General features: G+C 43.0%; 1 protein-coding gene across 2 annotated transcripts in view; it reads right to left on the bottom strand.

The window, feature by feature from the left end:
- The window catches only part of dock1 (dedicator of cytokinesis 1), a 480,313-nt gene that overhangs the window by 356,160 nt on the left and 106,037 nt on the right, over positions 1-18,116 (bottom strand). For both annotated transcript variants that reach the window (XR_014602336.1, XM_084079253.1), the window contains exons 20-22: positions 14,983-15,072; positions 10,649-10,749; positions 8,272-8,400 (exon numbers count right to left, since the gene is read on the bottom strand). Coding sequence is in view for 1 of the 2 variants with exons in the window: in XM_084079253.1 (XP_083935379.1) it covers positions 8,272-8,400; positions 10,649-10,749; positions 14,983-15,072 (320 nt within the window). In the remaining variant the exon portion in view is untranslated. The remainder of the gene's footprint in view (positions 1-8,271; positions 8,401-10,648; positions 10,750-14,982; positions 15,073-18,116) is intronic.

The raw sequence follows: 18,116 nt of genomic DNA, 5'->3' as shown, positions 1-18,116 counted from the left end.
CAGATCTAGGCCTACAAGCCAGCCCTTTGTTTCTCTCTCTCTCTCTCTCTCGTTCCCAACCCGAGATCGCAACCCGCAGGTTGAACACCCTCTTCTAGTGGCCACGTGGGACACATTGTTGCCAGGTTGTGAGAGAGAAATAAGCAACCAGGTCTATGAAAACAAGCCCAAAACAAACGAGAGATGTGGTTGCCTCGCTATCATTACTTTGAAAAAAATAAAGAAAAACTTATTGCGAACATTGCGGGCGTCAGTCGCCATGAATCCTGTGTGTGTGTGCGCGCGCGCGTGTGTAGTTGTCCATGATCGCTATGTTGTTTCTGTGTGTGTGTGTGTGTGTGTGTGTGTGTGTGTGTGTGTGTGTGTGTGTGTGTGTGTGTGTGTGTGTGTGTGTGTGTGTGTGTGTGTGTGTGTGTGTGTGTGTGTGTGTGTGTGCGCGCGCGCGCGTCCACCTCGCTACAGGCTGCTCGCAGCCTCGCGTATACACACGAGTTACGTCTGGAGTTTTATGGATAAATCCGTTCGCCGTGATCGGTGCGGAGCCCAGGGACCCCCTGGGACCCCCTGGACTTGTAGGGTGTGTGTGTGTGTGTGTGTGTGTGTGTGTGTGTGTGTGTAGTTGGCCATCGCTACGTTGTTTGAAAAACAAGTAACCTCGCATCACCAGTCTTTCCTTGGAGGAAAAAACAAAAGGCGACCGTGTCCATGGAGTTTATTTTTTAAATGGACATCCCACCGTTTGCCAACTTTGCCATGATCCCACCGTGTTGCAGAAAACTGCTAAAGGTAGGCTGAGGTTATTTTTCACTGGAGGTGGACCCTCCAGTGGGGGGTCCCTGGGCGGTTGGAGGTTTTGTGTGTGTGTGTGTGTGTGTGTGTGTGTGTGTGTGTGTGTGTGTGTGTGTGTGTGTGTGTGTGTGTGTGTGTGTGGGGAGGTGCGGATCGTTCGGACCCTCGGACCCCCAGGTGGCCAGGGGGTCCCTGGCCGTGGACTGGGGGTCCCCGCCTGGGGGTTGGAGGTTGTGTGTGTGTGTGTGTGGAGGTTGTGTGTGTGTACGCTCTGAACCAGGGCTATGTGTGTGTGTGTGTGTGTGTGTGTGTGTGTGTGTGTGTGTGGGAGGGGGGGTTGCGGTCGGAGCGTGTTGTTTTTTTGGAGAAAAAAGAGGCGACAGGCTTGTGCTTGTGTATCGATCGGGGACCCCCCAGGCGGTCCCTGGCCGTGGACTGGGGGTCCCCGATGACAGGCTTTGGCTTGTGTGTGTGTGTGTGTGTGTGTGTGTGTGTGTGTGTGTGTGTGTGTGTGTGTGTGTGTGTGTGTGTATGTGTGTGTGTGTGTGTGTGTGTGTGTGTGTGTGTGTGTGTGTGTGTGTGTGCACTCAGTGATCAGTGAGGGCTGCTGCAGCTAAGCAGGGGGAGAGACGCTGATCGCTCGGAGTCGGATAAACTTTATAAAAACAGATAAAACCTTCGGTGTGATACAGATTCGCGGACCCCCTGCTCTTATGCAGATTCAGGGCTTTGTAATAATAGGTTTAGTGGTCTAGATGGATGATATTTTGTGCCTGAGGGGGTAATCTAACGTCCAGTGCGCATTTTTTTTTTTTTTTGCTTGCCACGGGTGCTGCTGCCTCACTCAACACAGGCAGCCGCTTGCTGCTCGGATCAGACTTTCAGTTTAATATGACTTTATGTGACTTTATGTGACTTTAGTGTTTTGAATAACAAGTTTTATATTATCACTTGACCAGATAATGATATTTTACAACTTTTCTGTGGTCTAGATGGATGAAATTTCTTGTCAATGTAGGTAATGACTTAATCTAATGTAAACTACAAAAAAGACCACTTCGCGTAGATCTACGCGATTGGCACGCTGCGGCTTTAAATACAGTAGGTTCGCGTAGATCTACGCGATTGGCAGTCAATGTGTTAAGACCTGAGGCTGATTATATGAATGCCTTCTAGTATCAGTATCAGTGTTCTCACACTTTCGAAATTGTACTTAAGTACAATACTTGAGTAAATGTACTTAGTTACTTTACACCACTGCGAGGATGTCCAGGGTGTTGTTTTGTTTTTGTTTCATTTTTATGTGAGCGTTGACCTGCCAACCCCACACACACACACACACCCCCGCCATTCTCCCCCCCCCCCCCCAGTAGAAATAAATAACGGTTTGATGCCTCTCTCTCTCTCTCTCTCTGTGACTTCCCTCTCTTCAATTCATTAACCCTTTAAGACCTGAAGCCGATGTCTTCTAAATCCTAACGGTTTTCTGAAATAAATGTATGTTGCTATATCAGTGGTTCTCAAACTTTTTTTATGTCAAAACCCCCCAAATTATATTTATTTGGCCGCGGACCCCCCATCTCAAAATAGTTTGTTCCAGAGTTCCAGAGAGGCAAAGATTTGAGTTAAAAATGTTTGCTTCAAAAAAATACACAGGCCTATATTTAAGGATTTGCACAAAGTTTCAAAAATAGCAGATCTACAAGCTCATAGTGCTCATAGTGCGACAAAGTATAACATAATGGTTAAATTGGTTAAAGGTAGGGTAAGTGATATTTTTATTTTGTTTGTTGGGGGGGGGGGGGGGGGGGTTGGTTAAAACGGTTAAAGTACTATAATCTGATAGTAATCATTGCTTCAGAGTTTGTTGGGTCACAGGGGTCTCTCCAGCTCTTTAGTAAACAGAATATAAATACTTTTTCAGGTAGGTGACAACATTTAAGCCAATCAGGAGAGAGCACTGAAAATGCATTTTCTGTTTACTAAAGAGCTGGAGAGACATGGAGACTCCTTTTACTGAACACACACTCTATAGCAATGAGTTTAACACTTATTTTGACAAAAGCAAATCACTTACCAAAAGTGAAAAATCTAAAAATGACACAGTTGCTTTCCCGGTTTTAATGGCTTAAAAGGCGTCTGCGAGGGAACGAACGGGGCCCGGGTGCGTTGTCAATGCAGAAATACGACACCGGATCAAAACGACATACATCATCGCTCGCTGCCAGCCAGATTAGCATTTAAAACAACGAGACAAGACCCCAGAGCACCTGCCTGCTGTCACCGAGAAAACACAAAAATATGGGCGAGAAAGAAACATGAATAATCTACGTAAACGAGCTCTCTTGAAATGCCAGCAGGGAGAGAAGAGAGAGATGGGAGATCTAAGGGGGTGCCGTGTCTTTCTGTTCCTGTCTGTCTGTCTGTCTGTCTGTCTGATACTTTTACTTAAGTAAAAGTATCAATACAACAATGTCAAAAGGATTCTGTTACAAGGATAAGTCCTGTATTAACCCATTGAGACCTGAAGCCGATTCTACATGTCTCCTAAATCTCAACAGTATTCTGAAAAACGTATGTTTCTATATCAGTGGTGCTCAATCTTTTTCATGTCAAGGACCCCCAAAATGATATGTATTTGGCCGCGGACCACCATCAAAATATTTTGTTCCAGGGACCCCCCCAGAAGCAAAGATTTGAGTTAAAAATGTTTGCTTTAAAAATATATATATTCAAAGATTTGCACACATTTTCACGATTTTTCAAAAATAGCAGATCTACCAGATCTACAAGCTTGTAGCGCGGCACAAGCTTGTATATCTGCTATTTTGAATAGCCGAAAGTGTAAAATAATGATTTTTAGCTCAAATGACAAAAAATGAGACAGTTCCAGGTCTCAATGGGTTAAAAACTTTACTTGAGTAATAGTACAAAAGTATTGGCATCAAAATGTACTTAAAGTACCAAAAGTAAAACTATTCATATACGTAAATGTTTTGCATCTATATATATATATATATATATATATATATATATATATATATATATATATATATATATATATATATTTCTGGGGGGAAAATGGAAGATCTACAACTCACACAGACATTGCAACGTGTTGTGAGCTTGTACATCGGCAGTTTTTCGAAAAGCCAGAAATGTTCAGAATAGGTTTTTTTGTATTATGTATAACAAATCAGCAGAGTCACTCAAGTTTTCAAATACTTAGAGTGGAGAGTGAAAAGTACAAATATTTTCCTCTGACATGTACAGGAGTAGAATAATTATAAAGTACTAGAGTTTCGGGGGGCTACGCCCCCCTCAACCCCAGCCGCGCACGGGGCCCAGCGTGGCCGCGTGTATATTGGGGGACCCAAATTGCCGGAGTAAAACTGTGGAAAAGTTTTTTTGAAAAAGGAAAAAATTAGAAGAAATAATATTTTTTATGTTTCAGGGGGTCCACAGGGGGTCCGCGGCCCCCCTGCTGGTCCACTGACCCCCTGTGGAGTGTTGGGACGCGCGGGGACACCCCTGGAACATTGCGGACCCCTACGGTGTTTTTTTTTTTGTCATGAAGGTGGTTGCTTGTTTCTGGCGCTTGTTTTTAGAGAACCTGGCATGCCTGGCAACCCGACTGACATCACTGACGTATCCTTGGTATTTGTACTTCCGGGTTGCATAATGATGATATCACTGTCGAGTCCTTTGGTGTCATGAAGCTAGAACGGTTTGTTTACCACATTAGCCTGGGCAACGTGCTGTGCTGTGGCCGTCGCTGTTTGTTTGTGTGTTTGGGATGAACATGGCACGTGAAGGACGGACATATTGTGATCGAGACATGAGTGAAGTGAAAGTAACGGCCTGGGTGGAACAAAGGAGGTACGTAAGAAGGGGGGGGGGGGGTTGAAGCAAAGGAGCTGCGTGTGTGGTGGTGTGGAGGAGATGGGCAGAGTGCAATGGCGGCCGCTCGTGTTGTTTCGGCGAAACCCGTCGGCGTTCGGTGTCGGTGGTGTGCACGGTAAACGGTAGGAAAGTGATTCACCTTCCGTTTTGTCCGACATTTGGTGAGTAGAATTAAGTATGTTGCGCGGTGGAAAAGGTGTAGTGAGCAATGAGATGTCCCCTACGCGACGCGTAAATTCAGCGCGGCCGCCGTGGCGAGTCAGTTGGCGACATGTGGTCTGGTGGTGCGTTGTTTATTCGATAACAGAGCTGTGGGTGTCCTCACCGAGGGTGCGGAAGTCGGTCGCCATTTATATAGTTAGATTGAAAAGCGGAAGCTTGCTATCACACAAAGAGTTGGCGGCCCCCCCTGTAGTAACTCTGAGGGGGTCCCGGACCCCCTGTTGAAGGCCCCTGGATCAGATTATTAATCATTTATTGTATTAAACTATCGATGATTTGTTATTATGTATTAAATCACTTAGTTTGATTAACTGTCGCAGGTCCATGACCGTATTAACTGTCGCAGTCTTACAAAATAATGATGTGTCTCAAGAAAAAAAATACACACACACACACACACACACACACACACACACACACACACACACACACACACACACACACACACACACACACACACACACACACACACACACACACACACACACACACACACACACACACACACACACACACACACACACACAGAGCATATAAACCCTCCATCTCAGTATCAGTGGGATAAATGGCTATTGATGGGGAACCCACACACAGGCCTGTGCTGGAGGGATAGAAGGCAGAGAGCAGTGATATAGCCTGTGTGTGTGTGTGTGTGTGTGTGTGTGTGTGTGTGTGTGTGTGTGTGTGTGTGTGTGTGTGTGTGTGTGTGTGTGTGTGTGTGTGTGTGTGTGTGTGTGTGTGTGCGTGTGTGTGTGTGTGTGTGTGTGTGTGTGTGTGTGTGTGTTTAGGCTGCTCCCTCCGCATCACATTTCATTGACTTCCCTCGCAGAGAGAGAGAGAGAGAGAGACTGAGAGAGAGAGAAAGAGACTGAGAGAGAGAGAGAGAGAGAGAGAGACAGGTGTAGCGTTAGCCTGCTGCTATCTCTCCCGCAGGGCTGCTGGTATTACATGGACCGTACGCTTCGTCACCGTTGAGGGCTTACAGAAATCACTACGTTTGATGCCTCCCCTCTCTCGGGGAGGTTGTTGTTGCCACAGACAACAATTACTCTATCTCTCTCTCTGTGGTGTAGAAGTAACTGAGTACATGTACTCAAGTACTGTAGTGCAATTTTGAGGTATTATTTCTTACTTTAGTGGAGTATTTCCAATTTTCTGTATTTTTTACTTCTACTCCACTACATGTCAGAGGAAGTGGACACCAGTGGACACCAAGTGGACACCAGTCGTCTCAAAGGCAACGTTTCAATCTAAAACAGTGGTTTTCAACCTTTTTAGCGTCAAGGACCCCCAAATTGACACACATTAGCCCAGGGACCTCCATTTGAAAAGTTATACCAGGGACCCCCAATAATATCCCTGCAAGGCCCAGTGTGATCGCACGATCACATGTATGTTTTATAAAGAAATTAGTTTAAATCATTTTTCTTTTCTGTTATTTTTTTCACCTCTAAATCCTCATTGGGTCCTATTGTTTAGTCTTACAATGCCATTGGCCAGGTTATTTGCATATAAATACCCCCCACAGAGCCAGGAATCATCACAACTTGAAAAGAATCTGGGCCTTGCAGGGTTTATAAGAGACGATTTTTACGGCTCTAGCAGTGATTCTCAACCATTTCAATTTCAAGGACCCCCAGTTTAACATGCATTAGGCTACAGACCCCCATTTAATGGCATTTCTATCTCTGGGACCCCAATTTTTTATTATAAAATCAATGTTAATTTAACTCTGAGAGTGTACAAATGGAACCAAATGGACCTGTTAGGGTCCATTTGGTTCCATTTGTTACACTCTCAGAGTTACAGACCCATAAGGGTCCATTTGGTTCCTATCTATCATTTAGCTGGGGACCCCCTGGAACTCCCTCAAGGACCACTGGTGGTCCCCGGACCACTGGTTGAAAACCACTGATCTAAAAGACTTTTAGATTGAGTGTGGGGAGTGGAGTGACACGACCCCACACTGGCAGTGGCCCCGCTGTGCTTGTCGGGCAATCAAAGAAAGTGCCATCAAGGAGGATTTTTAACCCATTAAGACCTGGAACTGTGTCATTTTTAGATTTGAGCTAAAACACATTATTTTATACTTTGGGCTATTCAAAAATAGCAGATATACAAGCTCATAGCGCGGCACCGAGTGCCGCGCTACGAGCTTGTAGATCTGCTATTTTTTGAAAAACGTGAAAATGTGTGCAAATCTTTGAATATAAATACTTTTAAAGCGAACATTTTTTACTCAAATCTTTGCTTCTGGGGGGTCCCTGGAACAAAATATTTTGACGAAGGTCCGCGGCCAAATACATATTATTTTGGGGGTCCTTGAAATTAAAAAGATTGAGCACCACTGACATAGAAACATATGTTTTTCAGAATACTGAGATTTACAGTAGGAGACATGTAGAATCGGCGTCAGGTCTCAATGGGTTAAAACACAGTTAGTTACTGTAGCAGGTTCACTTAAAAGAGAGAGAGAGAGAGAACACGTTTCCCAAGGTGGACCAACCGGGGGTTAAAAGAGAGAAGACAGAGTGGTGGTCTGAGATGTGAAGTACTGTAGAGGACGGCATGTCCTCTAGACTCACGGTTACAAAAAGCCAATCAAACTCTGCACACACTCAATTATACCATATATCAGTTCCCCCGCCCACCTCCCACACACCTCCACACAACATTATCACCCATTTAACATCCCTGCTACGGCTAATTATAAGAACATCCAGTCAAATTACCTTATCACACAGAGCCCCTTAACCTCCACCTAATCCCACTAAGTAATGGCCTGTTACATAATAAATAAACGCGCTGGCGAGGCGATGTAGCGATCGAATGATAAACCTACAGACCCCTAGACACCACTAGTAATATTTATTAATATTTATAAGGAACAAGGAAGGAGATTAACCCATTAAGAACTGAAGAAGCATCTGTGTCACTTCTTCATTTGAGCTAAAAAGCATTATTTAACACTTTGGCTATTCAAAAATCGTGAAAATGTGTGCAAATCTTTGAATATATATATTTTTAAAGCCAACATTTTTAACTCAAATCTTTGCTTCTGGGGGTCCCTGGAACCACGTATTTTGAGATGTGGGTCCGCGGCCAAATTCATATCATTTTGGGGGTCCTTGACATGAAAAAGTTTGAAAACCACTGATATAGAAACATACGTTTTTCAGAAAACCGTTTAAGATTTAGAAGACATTTTGCAGAATCGGAACCTCAGGCCTCAATGGGTTAAACTAAGGATCCCGGATGCTGTCCGAGGTGCTGAGTGTTAATATTTGCTACGTTTCCTCCGAGTGTGTGCGTGTGTGTGTGTGAGAGAGAGAGAGAGAGTGAGAGAGTTACACATACTGGTTGAAGAGGACCCTGGAGCGAACGATGAACTTGAAGATGTACTCCAGAGCCTTCATGGCCTTCAACAGCTGCTCGGTCAGCTTCTCTGCGTTCTCCACGTAGTTCTTCAGAACCGTGGTCAGCTTCCTGTAGAAACACACACACACACACACACACACACACACACACACACACACACACACACACACACACACACACACACACACACACACACACACACACACACACACACACACACACACAGTACAAAGACAGGCCTTCAGATCATCATCGAATCACCTAATAATGTCATCCTTCTCGTTTCTTCCTCAGTGCGTGTTTTACAGCATGCCTCTAGGCTCTATTCACAGCAGCCATATTATGAAGACATTCACAGGTGTTACCAATGATACTAATGAAGGCTCTGTTCCATTCAGGTCAAACAGAGTCAGAGGTGCTGATGTTGTGCATGTTGGCTCACTGGAAACACTCTGTTACACCAGTGGGTCTACAGTTGGGGTCCAGGGACCCTCATGGGCTTCCAAATGGCCCCTTACAGGTGTGTAACTCTGAGAGTTATGGGGGTCGTGGAAACCACTGTGCTACACTAAATGGAACAGAGCCTTCATTAGTATCATTGGTAACACCTGTGAAGGAAGTGATAATATGGCTGCTGTGAATAGAGCCTCCTAGGACAGAAGGAGGACCCCAGGAAGAATAGCCATGCTTATAGACGGGTTTCCGCGCGACGTCATCACAGAGCAGAATGCGCAATCTGCGCATGCTCGGGGGAAACGAATTGTTGCGCCGTTCACTCTGTTGTTGTGTTCGGGAGTTAGATAGCCATAATTCTGCTATTATAGGCATAATAGGCATAATGCTGCTATTATATACAAACAGATCCAACTTCCCACAAATCATTTTTATTGAGTAAACAAGGTATTACAAACTGCATAATTTAATCTACTTTCATTAAACCCGGTGAAGATCATTTCTTTTATGAATGGACATTTGACCAGAGCTGCTGCGGGTAATGGCGCCCTCTATAGGCTTCCCCCTCCTCTGCGCGGTCATATCCTCTCATGTTTACTAACAGGAAACCTGTCTATTAGGCAAGTGCTAATGGGGATCTATAATAAAATAAAGTAAAAGTAAAGTGAAACAGGTTTGAGCCATCTAGAAGAGAGAGGTCTGTGAGTCTGTGTTGTGTGTGTGTGAGTCTGGGGCTAATCTCGCAATCAAACCATTATTCTTTATTTCTTCGTGCACTCTGCCATACCAGCTCAGTGGCCTTGTGTTTAGAGTGTCTGCCCTGAGATTGGGAGGTCGGGATTGGGACCCAATTCCCCCCTGCTTGGCACTCAGCATTAAGTGCTGGATTGGGGTTCCAAGTCCCTGCAACATACTAGCACCATGTCCAGGGGGTGTACTTGTACGTCAAGCTGCTTCACGCTACATAAACAGGAGATAGGACTCCTGCCCTATGGGCCACATGGCTCAACAAGGCTTACTTACCGACTTACTCTGCCATAAGGCCAACACACTCTCCAACACATACAGTAAGAAGCTCCTATACATGAAAGCACCCCCCCCCCCCCCCCCCCCCTCAGTTTACAGTACAGCCCTGTAAATGTGAACAGGGCCATGTCATCTCTGAGTAGCTTCCTGTCGATGGCACACAGTAGAGCTGATGCACCCCTAGTGGCCATAATGTGGGTCAAAAAATGGGACCGTTTATGCAAATTCTACAAATTGTATGCAAATTAAAAGGGGGCAAAAACTAGCTTACCCAATACCAGCCAGACCCCATGAGTGATATGTGTGCCAAGTTCAGAGGCAGTTGGACTACACTAGTCTGCTGTGGGACCTCGGCCACACAAACAAACACACACACACACTCTCTCTAATTATATAATACGATTATTTCTTTGTAGGCATTCGACCCGGGCTGAAAGCCCAAATATTGAATCAAAGCACTGACGTCATAGGTGACTGAAATCACAGATCCACATGGTCGCCACATCAACATCATTATCAGACCCCATCTCAACCTTTTTATGCCTCGACCCCCCAAAATAATCCCCCCCCCCAGAGAAGATCTACAAGCTCAAAACATCTTGCATTGCGAGGCGTTGTGAGCTTGTAGATCGGCTATTTTCAAAAAAAATGTACACTTTCTTGTATTATTTGACAAGTTGGCAAATGTTTGATAATATAGTTTGCTGATTAATTTGGATGCAGTAATGGTCTTTTTTTTCTTTTTTTGAGGTATTAAAAAGGTCTTAAAAATCCTTAACTTGTCACTTCACTGTCATCTGGGGTCCCCCCCACCCCCCCCCCCCGAGGGTCCCGACCCATAGGTTGAGAACCACTGCTTTTAGACGGTTATACTCACGTGTACGCCAGTGTTGCGCTGAAATGCTTCCGAATGTAGGTTTCCAGAACAGGGTTAAAGTGCTGGAACTTCCTGTCAGCGATGAGCCCAATTATGAACACCTGTTGGAAGTGGAAAAAGAGGAATTCATTAAAAATGTAAGGCGAGCGTTTCATGTGCGAGGGCTGGAACACAGGCCTGTCTCATTCAATATGCTCAAAGGGGGAAAAAAAGAACATTTTTAACAAGATTGCAAATAAGCCAAAAGTTCCTTTTCTCCAAATGTTCCCTAGCCAGCAGATATAATCTAGGACAGCGATTTTCAACCTGCGGTCCGGGGACCACTGGTGGACCATGAGATTTTTTGGGTTTGTTTTTAAAGTCGCAAATGAGTTTAATTAATAGGAGCTTAAAGTATACTATGTCATTTCCACTGATCAAAGCCGGAACACAATCGATTGATCATTAAAATAAACATTGCGCCATAAATGCAGCACGCGGCCCACCCATCTGACCACTTAACTCATTCAGTGCTAATGACGTGTAACAAGTGCATTTTTTCCAAAGCCCAGAGTGCAAATGACGTGCAACACATGTTTACGCTAGATGGCGCTGTTCGCCAACCTATGAGTGATCTTATGACTTCTGGAGAAGAGTATATCCGGAAATAATGTGATCAGAACAAACTCAGCCACGTCCGATCTAATGATAAAGAAAAAAAAATCTCTGCTTTCTTGTTTTTTTCTGCGTTTTGGCGAAGACAAGCTATATTCAACCAGCCAATAACTAAAGAACGGAGGGTCACAGTGACACGTGTTTTTCCCCCCCGATGGAAGCTGAGACACTCCTCCGTCTGTTGCGACACTCGGTGTGTTGATCGTCCTGGAACTAAATATTCTGTGGCTCTTGAAAGGTTAGTAAAAATGTTCAAAAACGCTGGCACTGGCTGACTTCATTAATGAATTAATTCTGGCACTCAATAAGTTAACACATGGTCAGATGGATTGGCCACGCACGCTTTTGATACTTTAAAGTGGGCCCTGATCCAGAAAAAAAGTTGAGAAACCACTGATCTAGGACATTCAATGACACACGATCTGGGCTGGCTCTTCCAAAAAAAAATGCCGTTTTGATATTCATGGCATGAACTGATTTGATTTGTATGAGAGTGGAGATAGCAGGTTCATCATGATAGATTCCTTTCAGATAATATGGGAACTACAAAGACTTGGAAAAAAAGGAAGGTGATAAAAAACAAAAAGGTCTCCATGAATTCATGACTTCACGTGGCGAGTATTGTAATTCAGTTGGTTCACAAAGTGGGCCTGGGGGACACCGAAGGGTCCTTGAAGGGATTACATGGGGGCCCCAAGCAAAATTTGACAATATAGTATCAAATTCAGTCTAACCACTTTAACCCTATACATCTAATAATTGAAAATAGCCGATGTACAAGTTCACAACGCGTCGCATCGCGGCACATTGTGAGCTTGTGAACTTGTAGAGTTGCTATTTTCAAATTATTTTTTTTTACATTTTAACACATCGGGTGCCAAACACGGTTCAAACCGTGTTTTCAAAGAGTAGCGCTTTGGTGCCGAACACGGTTCAGACCGTGTTATCAGTATTTTTTTTTTTTTTCGTTTTTTTTTCCACAAGGGGGGGGGGGGGACTAGCGCAGCACTGGAATCACCCATGAAGACTCTAAGAAGTAAGGGACAGATGGATCACCGTGCCAAAAAATCTGTCTCCCATCCGCTTCCATTCTATCTCCTTGCTAAAAACCTCTGTATCTCCTTAACTTTTTTACAGTGGGCAAAACGAGTCATTCTCGATGCGCGATCGCTCCACGATGGTGACTCGCATGAGACATGTTGTTGTTCCAGGCGTTAGCCAGGACCATCCATTGCTGTGCACGCGTGCATTGTTTACGTGCGTGTGCTCGCCGTGGAGTCCACAGCTCCAAACAGCGCAGCGTTGCAGACGGTGAGATTTCTGGCACCGAACGTAATCTGTTATTATAAAATTCTGGCACCCGATGTGTTAATAAAAGGCAAATCTTGTATGGGGAATCCTGCCAAAATATGGGCTCAAAACCCTCAGGCTGATTTGGAAGTTTGTTTTCCGCTTCAGGTTAAAAACTACATCAGGGTAGAAACATGACAGGCTGCATACCAATGACCTCATAGTACACGATGATGTAAGCAAAACACAGCTGCAGCTAATCAAAATTAATAATGGGTGTGTTAGATTTTACAGTAGGTGTGTCAATACTGTCTATCATGCTTGTACATTGGCATTCCCTTGGCTGTAGTCTGGACACACCTATGGAAATCTAACACACGCATTATTAACCCATTAAGACCGGGAACGCATCTGTCAATTCAGATTTCAACCACTTTAACCATTATTTTATACTTTGGGCTATTAAAAAATAGCAGATATACAAGCTCATAGCGCGGCACCGAGTGCCGCGCTATGACCTTGTAGATCTGATATTTGTTTTTTTTTAATCATGAACATCTGTGCAAATCTTTGAATATATATATTTTTAAGCGAATATTTGTAACTCAAATATTTGCTTCTGGGGGTCCCTGGAACTAAATATTTTGAGATGGGGGTCCTCATATCAATGACAACCACTGCTGTAACTGACAGGTGAAAAAAAAAAACAGAAAGTTGTTTTGGGGGGGGGTGAGCTACTCCTGTAAACATTGGTGGTTTTGCAGTGTACCATGGCCGCCCCGGTGGGAGGCTGTTTTCATGTGGAGGAAAGCCAGCTCTGCCTGTGGCATGATGCAGTCAACATTCCTGTGTACAGGGAGCTAAAAGGTAGGTGTAGGTGTGTGTGTGTGTGTGTGTGTGTGTGTGTGTGTGTGTGTGTGTGTGTGTGTGTGTGTGTGTGTGTGTGTGTGTGTGTGTTCTGCATACTTTCACAACACCACACACACACACACCCCCCGCAGGCAACAAAACAAAACCTCGGCTTTCAGAGAGGTATATATATAAATGTCTTCTCTGCTTCTCTCTTCCGAGCCTACAGTGGGTGCTGTCAGACCAGTCTTTATCCCTTTAAGACAGGGAACGCATCCGTGTCATTTTAAGATTTCTTTGGCTATTAAAAAATAGCAGATATACAAGCTCGTAGCGCGGCACAGAGTGCCACGCTATGAGCTTGCAGATCTGCTTTTTTTTTATATAAAATCGGGCAAATGTGTGCAAATCTTTCTATATAATTTCTATATAATAATACATTTTAACTCAAATGTTTGCTTCTGGGGGTCCCTGGAACACAATATTTTGAAATGGGGGGGGGGTCCGCGGCCAAATACAAATACAACATACAATACATTAGGATTTAGAAGACATTTATCAGGCTTCTATTGTTCTCTTGTTTGATCTCCTTCCCACTTGCCCCCCTACCCCTCTTCTTCTCTCTCTCCCCACTATTCTTTCTACGGATTTTAACGTTGCGATGGGAATGATGTACAAAAACAAATTTCACCCACTTTTTTACCTTGTAAACCTGTGATGTGACAATAAACCTGATTCTGATTCTGATTCTGATTCTGACATTTGTAGAATCCCCAGAAGCAAAGATTTGAGTTACAAATGTTCGCTTTAACAAACATATTCAAAGATTTGCACATATTTTCACGATTAAAAATAAATAAATAGCAGATCTACAAGCTCATAGCGCGGCACTCGGTGCCGCGCTATGAGCTTGTATATCTGCTATTTTTGAATAGCCTAAAGTATAAAATAATGGTTATAACTAAAAATCTAAAATGACACATATATGCGTTCCCGGTTTGAATGGATTATACAACATATCATGCTCGACTGAGCCGCCGTTTAAAATCGTGGGGAAAAAAAGAAACGTATAAATAAATCATGTCAAAACGCACATAAGATGTGCTTTGGGACACACAACAACGAGATGTTCTCAACGGTGCCTTTCCACGAGGGAATAAACAACTTAAAAATAACACCCCAGAATATGACAAAAGTGCTATTATCCAATTAACCCATTTAGAACCGAGGCCGATTCTAAAAAACACCATATTTTTCCTTTATATCAGTGTACCGCATATATGTTTTCTCTCTACACCAAAACTCTTTGTGGAACATAGCGTGATCTAAAAGCTCACAACGTGTCCCATTGCGACGCGTTGTGAGCTTGTAGATTTGCTAGTTTCATGTGGTTAAAGGAAATCTTCACCGATATTCAACCTAAATTTTATGATGCAATAGTCTGGGAGTAAATAATACCCTATGGCAGGGATTTAGGTTGAGAATGGGCAAAGTTTTCATTTAACTCTTCCTCCTGGTCTTCAAAGAGTGGGGGGTCTTACCAAGGCATCAAAGACCAGTGTATCGAACTGGTCACTGTCTGAGTTCTCCATCATGATGTTGAAGAGTGCATCCAGCGTGTCCTGCAGGAACTGGAAGACACACACACACACACACACACACACACACACACACACACACACACACACAAAGCAACAATATCAGCATCTGTCACTTTAATAGATACCACCATGGGTTATAAAGAAAATAACTTGTCTGTCACCAGAATGTGTGCACGCACACACACACGCACGCACGCACGCACGCACGCACGCACGCACACACACACACACACACACACACACACACACACACACACACACACACACACACACACACACACACACACACACACACACACACACACACACACACACACACACACACACACACACACACACACACACACACACACACACACACACACACACAAAAGGCTCCGAAAGACTTACTCTGAACAATTCAAAACAAATTCAAAGAAATTCAAAACAAATAGACGATCTACAAGCTCACAGCGACGCATTGTGAGCTTATACATCTGCTATTTTCAAAAGATGTGTTAGACATTTTATACATTTGCAGATATTATGCATAATGAGTACTTTCTAATTTTGGTACTTTAAATACATTTTGATACCAATACTTGTGTACTTTTACTCAAGTAAATTTTAAATTCCGGGCTTTCACTTGTAACAGAGTACTTCTGTATTGCAGTATTGATACTTTTACTTAAGTAAAAAATGTGAGTATACTTTTTCCACCACTGTACACCGGACCACCATGAATAGACTGTGAGAGCCCATTAGAGTGGTACAGTACAGTATAAAACCCAGCTGTGGGGCTCAGTATCTGATACAGCTTACAGTGAATATTAGCCAATAAATCCCAAACCTAGCAGGACGGTAATAATTTACCTGTCAGCGTTTCCTCCAGCAGCACTAATTGTGCAACACAGTAATCCCTCTCCTGGGAAAAACACGCTGGCCCTGTTTACTTGGCCCGTTGTAAAGGAGCAACACCAGAACACATGTACTGTAGCTGTAGAGCAGTGGCCCTCAACAGTGGTGGAAAGTAACTACATGTACTCTAATACAATACTTTAAGTACAATGTTGAGGCATTTTTTTACATTACTGGAGTATTTCCAATTGTCAATACTTTTACTTCTACTCCACTACATCTCAGAGGTACATATTGTAATTTTTACTCTTTAGTTACCAATTATTTTGTAGATTTTGATTATTACTACAAGACGTACATTAACAACGTTAGCCCTATTATATACTTTGGCTATTTGAAAATAGCAGATCTACAAGCTCACAAGCTTGTAGATCGGCTATTTTCTAAATAATTGTATACATTTTGAAAACTGGTGAAATGGCATATTCTGCGTAATGAGTTATTTTACTTTTGGTACTTTAAGTATGTTTTGCTACTTTTAAAATGATTATTAATAAAGATTATTGGACTTTTACTTGTAACAGAGTGTTTCTACATTGCCATATTGATACTTTTACATAAGTAATACATTTCAGTACTGTTTCCACCACTGGTTCTCAAAGTGGGATCCAGGGACCCTCAGAGTACCTTGAATGGGTTCCAAATGGACCCTTTACAGGTCTGTGTCTCTGAGAGCGTACAAATAGAACCATATGGGTCCGTTGGAGAACCACAGCTGTAGAGATCAGGGCTGCAACTTATTTTCTGAGCGATTAGTCTATCGACTACTTTTTCGATAATTCAAATAACCCGAGAAGCGAGTTTTTTTTAAATACATTTGTATTTATTATCAACAAATCAACATAAAGCAATTTAGTCGATCATAACAAAATCTATTAAAAAAGATTAACGTCAATCCATTGATATGTAAAAAAGAAAAATAAATATTGAAAAAGTAACTGATAGAATATTCAATAATTTGACAATATTCAACAATTGAAACTTACAGCCATAATGATGACAACATTATTGAGTCCTAATAACCTGCCCCCAGATCTGTGATCCGAACAGCATAAACTATATCTAGTGTAACATAATCACTTTATTTTAATGTCTGCTCATCCACTAAATTGGCTTTAAAATGCCATGCGGAAAATGTCAGCTCATTATGCCAACAACAGTGGCATCCATGGGTAAACATTAATACCCAAACTCTGTGGTCTGTGTCATCCATGGGTAACATTAATACCCTGCCTCTGAGGTCTGCATCATCATCCCGGGGTAACATTAATACCCTGGCGTTTAGCTCCTTATCAGGACTGACGTCATGTTCTTTAATGGAAATCACAAGCCTTTCAATCCCAATCTAAATTCTCAGTGAAAGAGAACATCCTCTGTTGAGCCAATTACTTTCTCAGCAACTGATTTTATTTATCTATCTAGAGTCCACTGCTGGGGGGCTTAACCACTATCGCATCCCTATCTTGGGCATTTTAAAGCAGCACTATTTCCTCTTCACCCTGGATTTGAACCAGGTTTCCTGTTTAAGTGCTGATTTTTTGATTAAAAAATGGTGTTTGAGTGAGACATGACTATTTCCACATTGTGGTATCCATACTTTTACTCAAGTAAAACATGCAAGTACTTATTCCACCACAGTACATATCCCCCAGCAGACAGGTTTAACTGTGTTTACACTAAGAAATGATACGTCCCCCAGCAGACAGGTTTAACTGTGTTCACACTAAGACATGGTATGTCCCCCATGCAGCAAAGCAGACAGGTGGTGGAGCCGTTTGCTAGCCAGGCTGCCAAAGAAAGCTGTGTGGCGCTCGGGGAGACGGAGGAGAACACACCATTCCGATTGGACCGTTTGTGTGGCCAGATGTTAAGATGTCCCTGCATGCTCGTGCACGTTTAGACTAAACTCTCTTTAATTGGGATTCAATGGAATTAGGGAGACATCAACGAGGACCGTGACAGCCAAACAATGACGTTCAATCCAGCTGTGGCCAATAAATTATAGATATTTATTTTATTATTATTGTTTATATTTTGCTTACTGCGTGCGTGGCTCTGTAAAGAGTCTGTTTGCCTGGACCTAATCCCACAATCCACTGGACCGATGAGCTTCAAATATATATATATATATATATATGTTTCAAGTTAAAGTAAACTTTATTATGCATGTTTCACAT

This window comes from Gymnoscopelus microlampas (assembly GCF_963454915.1).
Source record: "Gymnoscopelus microlampas genome assembly, chromosome: 14".
NCBI lineage: Eukaryota > Metazoa > Chordata > Actinopteri > Myctophiformes > Myctophidae > Gymnoscopelus > Gymnoscopelus microlampas.
The sequence above is the reverse complement of the archived record's forward strand: the minus strand, read 5'-3'. Positions and strand labels throughout refer to the sequence as shown.